This window comes from Anser brachyrhynchus (genome assembly GCF_964034855.1).
Source record: "Anser brachyrhynchus genome assembly, chromosome: 1".
NCBI lineage: Eukaryota > Metazoa > Chordata > Aves > Anseriformes > Anatidae > Anser > Anser brachyrhynchus.
This window is the reverse complement of record NC_137694.1, coordinates 212,587,290-212,599,751: the sequence shown is the minus strand read 5'-3', so window position 1 is coordinate 212,599,751 and position 12,462 is coordinate 212,587,290. Positions and strand designations below refer to the sequence as shown.

Sequence of the window (12,462 nt, the reverse complement as noted above, 5' to 3'; positions counted from 1 at the left end):
CAGGAGGGCATGGGCATGGACTCGCCACCACAAATGGTTTTCCTGAATACATTTCAGAAATGGTTTCAGCTGAGCCGATCCTGTCTCTGGGCAAAGGCACAGATGAGCTACCCTCGCAAGGGCCCTTCCAGACCTGTTTCTCCACAGTTCTCAAGAAAAAGCATAACCTTGACTCTCTTTGGACTGATCCAACCTGTGGAAATGACACAGTATCTCTCCGTGCTCTCCCTATAGCCCAGCTGCCTGCACACACTCATCTTTCATGCACCCTAGCACCTTTAGTTTCTTTCCCCTGGACTCTACCATCATTTACTGTACACGCCAGGCCATTTTCAGTGCTGTTAGCTCAGCCTCCCTCACTGGGAAGACGCAGACAAACTGTGTTGAGCAAGCCCTCCTTTGCAGGACGAAGCAATGATTCGGTTTGCAAACTTCAGCATCACCCCTAGGAACTGCCAAGGAGAAAATTTCCCCTCATTACCTACCCTGCGTATACTGACATGATGACCTACTTCTGGCGTGAATGTAGGGCTTGAAAGTCCTCTCTAGACCTGCGTGCCAGGCAGCTTGGTAGCATTGGCACATTAAAAAGGGTTGCACAGGGTCTTCTGGAGATGGCTTGGAGATGAAAATGACTGCTCAGGGTTATCCAGCAGACCCAGGGCTGAATGAGGAAAAGTGCTCAGGCTTCCAGCAGCCACAATAAAACACCCAACACTGATATTATTTGAATCACCAGACTTGAAGTAACTCCACAACATGCCTACTGTGCAGTGTAAGATTGATTCATCTTGCACTAGATATGCTCAAAATCTTGATTCCCTCTGATTTGTGTCTCAGGAATCACCCATGTGCCCTGCAAATCTTTGTACAGTGTGCTGTCACCCAGTTGTACTTGCTAGTTTGCTGCTTAATTCCTTCTCCCAGCGGCATAGGTACTGCATGTATATAGGGAAGGATTTAAAGATATGTTCATCTATTTTCCCATTAAAAACAACAAAAAAAAGCTTTCCCAGAACCACTGATGAGGGGGAACACAGCCACCACTTGGCACAGCATCAATCTATTTGCTGGAAATGTTTACAGTTTGAGCCTCAGCCAGCCTAATCATATTTACTGTATAGGCCAGAGTTCAGTATTTGATTAGGGATGGACTGTGAGAAGGGATGGCAAGGAGGGAAGGGAAAGGAGGGGGCTTGGCCCTCCCACGCAAAAGCCTTCAGAAGACCCTGTTCAACACAGGAATAACACTCGTAACACTCAGGAAGTTAATGCTCATTGGAGATACGCAAAGAAAGAATAAGGAGAGGGTTTAATAAGATCCAGGAGAACAGGAGCACCATTGCTACCCGAAATCACCATGTTAGCACCAATTTGGCTTTATTCTTTTCTCCTGTTGAGGGACTCTTCACTGATGGGTCACAAACTGAGAGGGAGCCCTGCCCATGCACAGATCTGAACTGATAGCTGAGGCTGCAGTGCTCAAACCCAGAGAAAATTATGCTGCAGTGGAGGTTCCATGTCCCTCCAAACCAGCAGTGACCCTGAATGTGGCTCCGGACCTTGGAAATCCCCTTGCAGAGGGGGAGGAAGGAAGACAGGGCATGTCCCTCATCCTCTGCTTCGGAAACCTTCAAAAATACAGTCTGTTTGATCATACACTGCTTGCTTTGGCAACAGTGGCTGTGTTGAGCTGGACAAAAATATCCCAGCTGCCCGGAAGGAGAGATTGCGGCACAAGAGGGATGTCTTTTCCTTGTTGGCAGGCTGTCCTCTCGCTTGCCACCAAAGGAGAAGCTGACTGCTCTCACTCCAGCAGCTCCAAGCAGTGACGCAATGTTTTTTGAAGTCAGACATCTACTGGGGCCCAAAGATAACATGAAGAGAAGAGCTCAGCAGGTCCTGGACTCAGCCCAACTGCTCTAAAGAAGGATCCCCCAAAGGACCTGGCAGCTCTCCTAGGCCATATTGCTAGGGGGGAATCCCTCTGCTGCTGAGCTCTGTGGATGACCAGGTAGGACCAGGTAACCATCCAGGGCAGGTACAAGGGGTTAAACACCTGAGATCCAACAGCTCCTTGCAGCCAGTGGTTGTTGCTGGTCCCTGCTGTGTGCATGCTGAGGGTTGAAGGTGGTGGAACTGGTGGGGTCAGGACTACAGTCCTGGCTTAAAAGGTTGTGGTGGTTTTACTGCGGTGGGCAGCCGAGCTCCACCACAGCCACTCTCTCACTCCCCCTCCTCAAAGGGAAAGGGGGAGAAAATACAATGGACAGGGCTCCACACAGTGGGTCTCCTGCAAGTTATGTTTAAGATACCTAAGCTGACTGCAAGACTTCTTGCAGTCTGAACTGCAAAACACAGGATCAAGAGAAGACGAAGCACAGTTGTGGCTCTGTTCAGGTATTTCAGCACCGGGCTTCTGGGCAACTTCCAGAACTGCAGAAACCCTTACTGGCTCTGGTCCTATGCTGAATGCACTGCCAGAAAAGCATCGTGCAGTAGCTGTGATTAAAAACCTCCCAGCCTCTCCCAGGTTCTGTAATACATCTGTGTTTCTGTATTTAGTGTTCATTATCTTGTTGATCATACAGTTTTCCAAAAGACTGATAGGTTTCTGTGAATTTGCACCCACAATATAAATTCTGGGAAGCAGTGAAAGACATGCTTGTGTCTGTGAAATCCTGAGATATGTGCAAAGAAAATCCTCATTCAGTGCCTGCTAATAAAAGTCAGCTATCTTCTGGAGCATCACAGTCTGTAGCTCTATTATCCATCCTAAACCTAGCCCACTTTAACTTCACCACCTTATGAACAACTGGGTGACCTCAACACAGAGCCTGGAAGGAATTACAGAGGCACACGGTGCCTTTCCAGCATGGTCTTACACAGGAAACAGAGCAGTTAAGCCTGTACAAAGTGCTTTTAAGCCTGTACAACTGCAATTTGTTCAGAGGCCGAACCACCTGGACTGTTTCAGCACAAAACCAGTGTCTTTAATTGAAATAATCACAAAAGCCCTGGATAAAGTGAAGTTGTGCCAACCAATTTCCTGTGCTGCCATGAGTGACACATGGGAGATCCTTGGTCACTGGTGCTCCATCCTGCAGAAGTGAATGAGCTCTCGTATGGGTAAACATTGACATATTTAATGCCTGACTAGGTACATCAGGTAAATAATACAATGAGGGGATTCAGAAAATGCAGAAAGGACAGGGAGTTCTGTCACAAAGACAGCAAACTCTCTACTTTTAATGTGTGGGGTGGAAAATCAAACAGCCCGAGAGAAATCTGCAAACACTGCAGAGCCCTGTGTCTCATTTTCCCATATTAAGTGAAGCTGGTGGACAGAGGTGAGTCACAGGCAACTGAGACGTGAATGTAGGCCAACATGACCTGCATACAATTTGGTGAACTACAAACTAAGGCAGCATCATGTACAGCAAACCTCCACCAGCAGACTGACATTATCTGGGGGCTGTAAATTACAGCTGGGATACAATGAGTTTGCCCTGGTTGGAAGGAATGTTGAGGCAAAACTGAGAAACCTGCTGCCCCAGGCACTGCCTGTGTGTGATCTCAAAGAGAGTAGCATTGCCTGCTCCCAAAACTTAGTGGTGCATGCTGCGGCTGTCAGACGAGCGTTGCTCCCTAGAGGTCTCCTTACAGGCACAGTTCCTACCTCCTCATGCTCCTCTTCTGCAGCACTGCTCCAGCAGGAATGGCCAGCAGAAGGAGAGGCACTGTGTGAGCTGTAGAGAGACCGTTCGATTGCCAAAGCAGCACAGAAAGCACCTACAGCCATTTAGGACAGCAAAATTCAAAGAACCAGGGGAAAACACCAGTGTGGGAAGAAAGGCTTGTTACACATAGCAGCATGATCTTTATTAGAAGAGCAGCTTTCCTTTTCCCCTGTGTCACCAGCAGAGACAAAACGTCTCCTGCCCATATGTGTGAGCTGCCCATCTCTTGCTAGAGGTGACAGAGGGAGGCTCAGGCACCTGCATTCTTATGCGAAACTTTCACCAAGTGTCTAAAATGGGGTTAAATAAATCTAAGCACTTGCTGGGGGCAGAAACATCCATGGCCTGCCCTATATGAGCACTTCCTTCTCAGGAAGAAAAAGAAGAGCTGTGCGAATTAATTAACACAGAAGGATTCCAGGTTGTCTGGCCCCATCTGGATCAAGGTGCATGTGTGCCACAGGTATTTCACATTTGTCTTTGTCTTGCAAGGTTTAGATAGGCCAAAATTCTCTGATACCATTTTCCAAAGGTTGAAAATTTTTCAGGTTCTGATCTCGCTGACATCTTTTGTATTCTGTAGGTTGAAACAGTTCCATTCTGACAAGGTCGAATGTGTTGATTCACCGTTACCAGTCTGCTGCAATTTCTCTGCATTACAGAGCAGAGCACTGGGTTGCACCACAACAGCAACAGCAGGGTCTTCTGGTTCGTGCTGAAATGTTGTGTCTCCCAGTGTTTGTGCCAAGGGGAAGGCTGCACCTGGTCAGCTGGGTTAACACTGTCTCTTAAAAAGCAGAGCAGCTGTCAGATTTATGCCATGATTTTAAGATACCACCACTGGTATCTCAGTAACAGCACTGAGGAAATGAAAGCAGAGCTATGAGGTGAGATAGTAACAAGGTTACGTTGCTAACTGCTATCACTTCTCAAATTAAATCACTGTGACATCATCAAGCCAGTGGAAATTCAGTCTGGCAATTGAGAGATGTTATCAGACAGCTCTGCTGTCCAAAGGCACTGGAATAAGAATCAAGCAGGTTTCATAATCGAAATCTGAGTTACTGAGGCTGAGTGAAGTCAGAATCTCGTTGCTGGTCATGCATTTGCAATTATTTTTCCTGCCTATCGGGATGGATGTCTGATGATTAAAAAGATGTTGTTTGCTGGACTTTTGTTTCTGGATACTACAGCCCCGAGTCAGCAATGCAGTGCCCTGCAGCTGAAGCAGAGACGAACGCCTGTTAACTGCCCTAAAGATCATCAAAGCCATCATGCTCCAGTTTTACACTGCCCGTCCTATGCTAGTCACAGAAGTCACAGACAGTTTGGTCAAAAGGGACTTGTCTGGTCACCGAGGCAAGATCACGGCTTTCTAAAATCGATCAACTTTGAGAGGGAATGACTCCCTTTCTCTGCAAGAACCTGTCCCAGCGGTACGGCCAAGAGACGCAGCCAAGGTGCCGAGAGGAGGAGGAGGAGGACAGGGGACAGCGGCAGCGGCTCCCAGGCACGGGCTGTCCAGGTCCGTCACAACCAGGGACACTGGCAGCCACGCTGCCTCACCTTCTCCCACGGCTGGAGATTAGGATTATTCTGCAAATCCTGAAACCTGCCCAGCACAGCCCACCACCAACTAACAGACTTCAGCTTCTTGAGGGATACCTGTGGATCAAGAGCTGATACATGAGCTCCTCAACACCCCAGTGGGTCGGATGCACAGGGTGAAATATAAGATGAAGGGTTCCCTATGTCGGATGTGGATTCAACGGTGAGATTTACTTTGAGGTTTTGTTTCCTGACCTTACTGAGCAGCTCAGCTCACCTTAGAGCAGAGATGCTCCACAGCTCCACAGACTGCACTGACTCACCCACCACCCCTGGGACACTGAGTGCAGAGCTGGATCTAGGGGAACTTCATTAAGAGAAGCTAGATTTTTAGAATTTTTTCTCAGCACTTTGAAAAGCTGTATTTCCTGTTACGGTGCTCCTGTGTTGTATACTTAAAATGTTCAATTCATTTTAGCCTCAGCCATGATCTACTTCATTCTCAAGGCTGAGATTGATGTATGAAATCTGTTTGCTGGAGCTAAAAGCTGCTCTGTCTGGCAATGTGCAAACATACGGATATAGAGGTGTAAACAGAGGACTTTGTGGCTTAAAACTAGGTCAGAAGATGAGCCCATGTCCAATTCCAAAGAAAAACCAAACTTCTTCCCAGTGAACATGTAACCCTTCTCAGGATCACTCCATTCATGTTGATTTACTACAAAGTCCCCTGAAACTAAACAGAACCTCAGAACCATGAAATCCCATGATACATAAACAGAAGAGTTGTATGGCTGCTACCAAAAATAATAAAATGAAAGATCTCCCAGATATCTCACTGGTATGCATTGGAGTATCCCAGAACTGCCCCAGTTTCAGAGGTTGTTTATGGCCCCCTTTGAGTTCATCTGGGGCCTGTTTTTGTGTCCTGCAGAGCAGATGAAGTTGTACCAGCAAGAAAGGGGTGCTGCTGTAGAGTCTTCTCCCTTTCTTGGAAGAAATCCTCTGTGAAATTTGTTGATACAAAACCAGCTGAATCCACTGCAAGGGTTGTGTGTGGTTAGCTATTTCAGCAGGAAATTTGCTGACCCAATTAACATGCGAGATTGGAAAAAACACAGATGTTGACCAGAATAAGAAGCAAGCAAGGCAGCAATTGGACATGATTTATTTTCACATCCCTTTATAGCATTATCAGAGCTACTGTACTTACCTGACATAGGAGGTGCTGGTGCGAAGATGACAATTTACACTTTCTGCTGGCAAGAGAGAATTTTGTGAATAATATATATTCACAAATATGTAAGTACAGGGCTGAGCAAATGCAGATAAGAGAAAGGAATCGACAGGTGGAAAGCACTTGTAGAAAAATTGGAATGTACATTATTACTTTTGGCGCCATTAATGGAAAGTCAAACATAGAAAAGCAAACAGCGAACGCTGGGAAGACGCGTGGTCCTGTCAATTATTAAATGAAGCCAGCAAATCGCTGTGACTCACAGCCAGCTGGAGAACAGGCGGGTTTAGGGGAGCTGCATGTTTTGCTAATGCAAGCCTCAGGGTACCTGGCCAAGATACTCTGGAAAGTGAGTGAGATGATTTTTGAATAAATACAAACATAGAATAAATACAAACTAATATTACTACAAATCCCAGTACTCAGCACACAGACCTTTCAGAACTGCAGTGCATTAGCTGCACGCTGTTCATGAGCGAAAGGCCATCTCCAGGAGGGCTGGGAAGTCCCATTTAACACAGGACAGACAAATTGCTGTATCACGCCTGCCCTTGGAAGGAGAGGCAGGCACTGCTTTGGGCTGCGTGACTCAGAGCCCCAGTGTCAATCAGCATGGCTTGGCTGAAACAAATGAGGTGCTCTTAGTTTAGCCCAGTTGTGGATTTTCTCTGTGGGGCAAAAGGTTCACAACAGCCACCAGATTTGTTAACGGCTGACAAACATCAGATGCATAAACCTCAAAGCAGCCAAGGCAATTATTCTGCACCTCCAGGAACTGCTCTGTACCATCCACAAGCTGAGTACAGCAGCGTTTGCTCTTCCCCACAGCATCCCCAGGCTGACTCACTCACTACAATCAGCAAAACACCCAAACACATGTTAAAGTGCTTGTTCTAGTGTCCACACAACAACTTGCATGTGATGTTTGCACAGTGTAACACTGCTGAGAGTTCAGCTCTCCATGGTTAGGTCCCCAGCTTCCAACATCTTGCTGGCAGATCAAAGCAGCTTGCCAGTTTCGGCAGGAACGTGGAAACAACCCGTCTACAGCTCATAGTTTTGTCTGGGTGATGCCAGTCAGCCCTTTGGGAACACTGATTGTGAAGGCTTGATCTTCTTTTGACACCTGAATCCTGGCCATCAGAGCTGCAGCTAGCCTGGGCCATTTTGCAGTATCGTGGCCCTGCTGCATGCTGTGCTGGAACTGCTGACTGCAAGGGGAGAGAAGCTGCATGTGAGTGTGGCGTAATGGGATGCACCAAAGTGAAAAAAGGAAAGGTAAAACTTGGTGGATGCTCATGGCCACCTTCCCAGAGCTGAAGGCTCTATCTCCTGTTAATTCCCTCACTAGCAGACGTACAGGCAGCAGTTGGAGTTAAAACTTCATAACTGTGAAGATGTGAATCACATTATTTGTATAGCAAAAGCTGAGGAGTCTCATGTGATCACACAACCCTGGGAACTGAGAGTTTAAAACGATCAAAGGATGTAGGGACATTTGTAATTAAAAGCACTAGCCTGGTAACACTGTATTTCTTCAGGGACCAAAGCTGCCATTAGCAGTGAGTCCCTGGACCAGAGCCTGCTCTCAGCAGTCCTCTCTCCCTGCCTGCAGGAGCAGGGACAGCTTCATCACGTCTGTGCCAGCTCTGCCCTCTTGCAGAGTTGCTGAGGAGTGGAACATCCCAAAACGGGAGGTGGAATAAAGTGAATTGCCATAATCCATCCCTCCATGGGAAGGAAAAGAGCTGTACTGCAGAAGGGGTGACTGGTTTCTCCTGGGAAGCGACGCAACGTGAGTGACTTTTCTCCGAGACAGGGTATTGCCTGTGAGCAACCTACCTGGAGAGGAAAGGGAGGAGGAGACTGACCTTGGCACGTTGTCTCTCCAGGGCTAGACATGCTGTTGGCTCCTTCTCTGACAGAGGAGGATGAGGATCCTCCTGCGGATCTGCTTGGTTTTCCAGCTGTACACGAGCGGGTTCAGGACCGGCGGCACCAGGAGATAGGCATCGGCCATGAGTGTGTGAGTGAGGGGGGGCAGGTGCTTCCCAAACCTGTGCGTGATGGACAGGCCAATGAGTGGGATGTAGAAGATCAGGATGGCGCAGAGGTGGGAGATGCACGTGCTAAAGGCTTTGGCTCGTGCTTCCTGGGAGATGATGCTCAAGATGGCCCTGATGATCAACATGTAAGACAGGAGGATAGTCAGGGAGTCCAGGCCCTTGGTGAGTATCACCATGGTCAGCCCATACAAGCTGTTGACCCTGACATCCCCGCAAACCAGCCTCAGCAGGTCCTGGTGCAGGCAGAAGGAGTGAGACAGGACACGGGACCTGCAAAACGGCATCTTCTTTATGAGGACGGCAACAGGGAGCACCACACAGATGCCCCGCATGAAGATCGCTGCTCCTGCCTTCATTATCAGGGTGCTCGTCAGGACAGAGGCATAGCGCAAAGGGTAGCAAATAGCAATGAAGCGGTCGAAGGCCATGGCCACCAGGACCCCAGACTCAATTTCAGAGAAGGAGTGGATGAAGTACATCTGGACAATGCATGCGTCAAAATGGAAGGAGGCGGACTTAAACCAGAAAACAGCCAACATGGTGGGCAGGGTGGTGAGAGATAAGCCCAGGTCTGCCATGGCCAGCATGGAGAGGAAATAGTACATGGGTGTATGGAGGCTGTGGTCGATCTTTATCATCCAGAGCAAGGTGCAGTTCCCCAGGAGCATGAGGAGATACAAACAGCAGAGAGGCAATGCCATCCAGTAGCTGCTCATCGGCAGACCAGGAATCCCAGTGAGGATGAAGGTCAGGGGGCTGGACCCAGTCCTATTGGAAGCCGACATCTCATGCACCGAGGGTCCAGGGGTCTGAAATAACAGATCATCCTGGAATGACAGCCCTGCTATGGGACAGCCCACACACCCCAGCTATAACAACGTGGTGGGGACAGGCTCCTGAGAGCCAAGAAACATCTGCACAGTTGCCCTCATGCATATCCATCACGTCAACCAAGGCCACAGTGGGTCAGCCGCAGGACTGGTGTCTGGGCTGTGCACAGCAGCAAGTGATGAGAGAGCAGAGCAGCATTTACTGTGTGTCATACCCCCCTACACCACCATCACCCCAGTTGTAGCCCCCATCCTTTAAGTGCCTCGGGTTTGGGGAGATTCGGTGCTCAGCCCTTTGAGAGGTGCCCAGACGCTGCCCAGCAGCACAGGCAGGGTGAGAGCAGGGTGGCCGGGGCAGCTGGGGCAGGGCTCTGCAGCCAATGTTTGTGCTGGACCAAATGCAGCCAGGCCACCAGAGATAACATCTCACTCTGAGACGAGAAGTAGCCCCATTATAATTGACTCTGTATTGATTTCTTCCCTTTTTGTTTAAGCACGGCAAAATGTATGATGTTTTAGGGAGCTTTATCAGCTAAACCTGCAGGTCAATTAACCAAACTAACGCTGATGGAAGGAAAATGGATTTGTGCTTTACAGCTGACAAAAAGGTTAAATGGAAAGGAAGAGATTCAGAAGCTCAGCTATGACCGAGAACCCGAAGTGGTGTTTCATCTGCCTGAGGCCATTAGAAAACCCAATGGCAAACAGTGCAAAACCAGACAGCAAACACTGCGTCCCCACTTAGCACTCCAGCAGCCTGCCTTCTGGGGCAGCTTCATGGCCCAGGGGCACGGGTCATGCTCAGCAGCACAAAGCAAGGCCAGGTGGGGGAAATTTCCAGAGAAAAATTCCAATCAGGCTTCTCAGCAAATGTAGTTAAATTTAGTGCATCTTAAAAGCACCAGCTGAGCGGCCAGTGGTCACAACAGCACAGCCTCATGCACGCACCTCTATTCAGCTGGAAATACATACATTTTGTGTAACTGAGGAGCTGATGATTACTATTTATTCCAGAATTTGTCTGCACACACACCAGCACACTCTGAGACTTCATCTACTATTAGAAAAAAAAAATCAAGATTTCACATGGACAAAGGGTCAGGCCTGAAGGCCTGCACAGGACAGCAGCTGTGCCTGCAAACAGCTCTGCACACCACAGTGCTGATGGCATCCAGCAGCACAAGGGCAGCCCCAGAGAAGCTGTTCAACCACCCGCTTCCCTGGCTATGGGGAAGACACAGGGACAGATGTTAGTGCTGACTGCCCACAGAAGGAAGGAAAAAAGCTGACAGAAACCGAACTGAGCAGTGTGGGAGCGGGAGAACTGGGGCGATGAAAAGGGCAGCTGAGAGCATAAAGGACCTAAAGCCATGGAGCTGAAGCCCTTTCTTGGCCCCAGTGGGAGCAAAGTCATTGTAGAAATAAACTTACCTGTCCTATTCACATAACACCTGAGAAAATTAGAGAAATTTATAGTTATTCACCAAAGGCGATTTTTACAGTTGGTTTTCAGACCAAGCCCATCTGAATACATGGTAAAAAATTAATGCTTAGTAAAACAATTGCTTAGCAAGTAAAGCAAGTCTTTGCACTTCTCTAATATGCTGGCTTGTTGCTTCCAGCAGAGACTTGTGTAACTTCTTGCTTTGACTCAAGCCCTCAAACCCATTGCCCCTGCATGGGAGGAATACCTCTGTTCCACTCCCCTGCTGGCAGCCCACCCGCACTTACCCCAGGCATGGCAGAGGACGTGGGACGGGCACCAGCAGATGCAGCAGCTGCAGGCAGGCACTTAGGCAGGTGAGGAGTACTTAGCCCAGACAGACCAAACCCCTTGGGTCCCATCACGCACTCCCAGCTGGTTTCCTTGCCTTCAGGGGCTGTCAGCACCACAGCACTATCTAGGCAAAATGATGGACAAATCTCCCCGTGAAGGGGAGGGAAGGGCACGGGGCCCAGAGGGTGACACTTGGTGTGGATCAGAACTGGGGTTCTGAATTGGGAAAAGTATCACACTTTGTATAGGAAAAGGAAGTGTAAAAAAGGCATGTTGAAGGCAAAATTGTACTGTCTTCAGGTGTGTGCATGCGTGAGCAGTTTTCCAGGGGTATTTGTCCACTGAAAACTTTCTGAAATAATCCTCCTTATAGAATAGCTTCGGTCCCTCTTCTGTGGGCAGAAATTGCACCAGCTGGGTTGCCTTGAGAAAATCTGTGTCTTCAGGCACAGGGAGGGGTAGCAGAAAGCAAAGCTTTCTGAGGCTCATCTGCTGGTTGTGAGACAGGGTAGAAGCTAGGGATTTTAGAAAAATGGGCGCCAAGGTGATGTGAAAGGGACGGGAATGGACACCCCATTTTTCCATAGATGTGCTGGTAGGCGGCACACAGCCATCTACCAGCACGCTGAGGAACAAATAATGTGTTCCTCTAAATTTTCATCTTGGTGCATTCTGCAGTGACCGGTGCCCCTATTAGCAAAAATCACTTCAAGCACATTCTGTGCATTTGGGATGCCCTACTGGGCCCACATGAGCGTCTTCATCTCCTTTGAGCAATCCCGGACCAGGGGTGATGAGACCTCCTGCTGCCCTGGCTGACTCAACCTCCTGCTCATCATTTTCCACTCCCCCGCGACAGCCCACTGCACTACACCAGGTGAAACCTGCATGTGAGAAGATAAAGACACATTTAATTCTGGCTGGGGCTGACCCCTCCCCAGCTGCTGCCAGCAGCCTGGGGTCGACCAGCAAACCAACAGCAGCAAATGGCCCAGGGATGTCACCCCCTGCCACGTGCCTCGTCAGCCCAGCCCCTCTGACCTCCAATGGACCACGGTTTGTTAGCTGTTCCCTCCGTTAAGGAAACCAAAGAGGAAGCCTGACTTTCCCTGGCTGCTGACTCTCGTGAAGCCTTTAGAAATGAAGTGGCTCAACCCCCTGTCCTCCAGCCTGGTCTGGACAGATCTGGCCGATGGTTCAAAAGTTAAGGGAAGGGAGGAGGGTTGGGCAGGCACGTGTATAGTCACACAAATGCAGCCACTTA

At 48.8% G+C, this 12,462-nt stretch overlaps 1 protein-coding gene across 1 annotated transcript; it reads right to left on the bottom strand.

The window, feature by feature from the left end:
* Positions 1-8,419: 8,419 nt before the first annotated feature.
* LOC308182348 (olfactory receptor 51H1-like) lies at positions 8,420-9,376 on the bottom strand (the record flags this gene model as incomplete). The annotated part of the gene is made up of 1 exon (XM_080566810.1): positions 8,420-9,376. One exon carries the CDS (start codon positions 9,374-9,376, stop codon positions 8,420-8,422), a length of 957 nt encoding a protein of 318 aa, XP_080422936.1.
* Between the last annotated feature and the right edge of the window lie 3,086 nt (positions 9,377-12,462).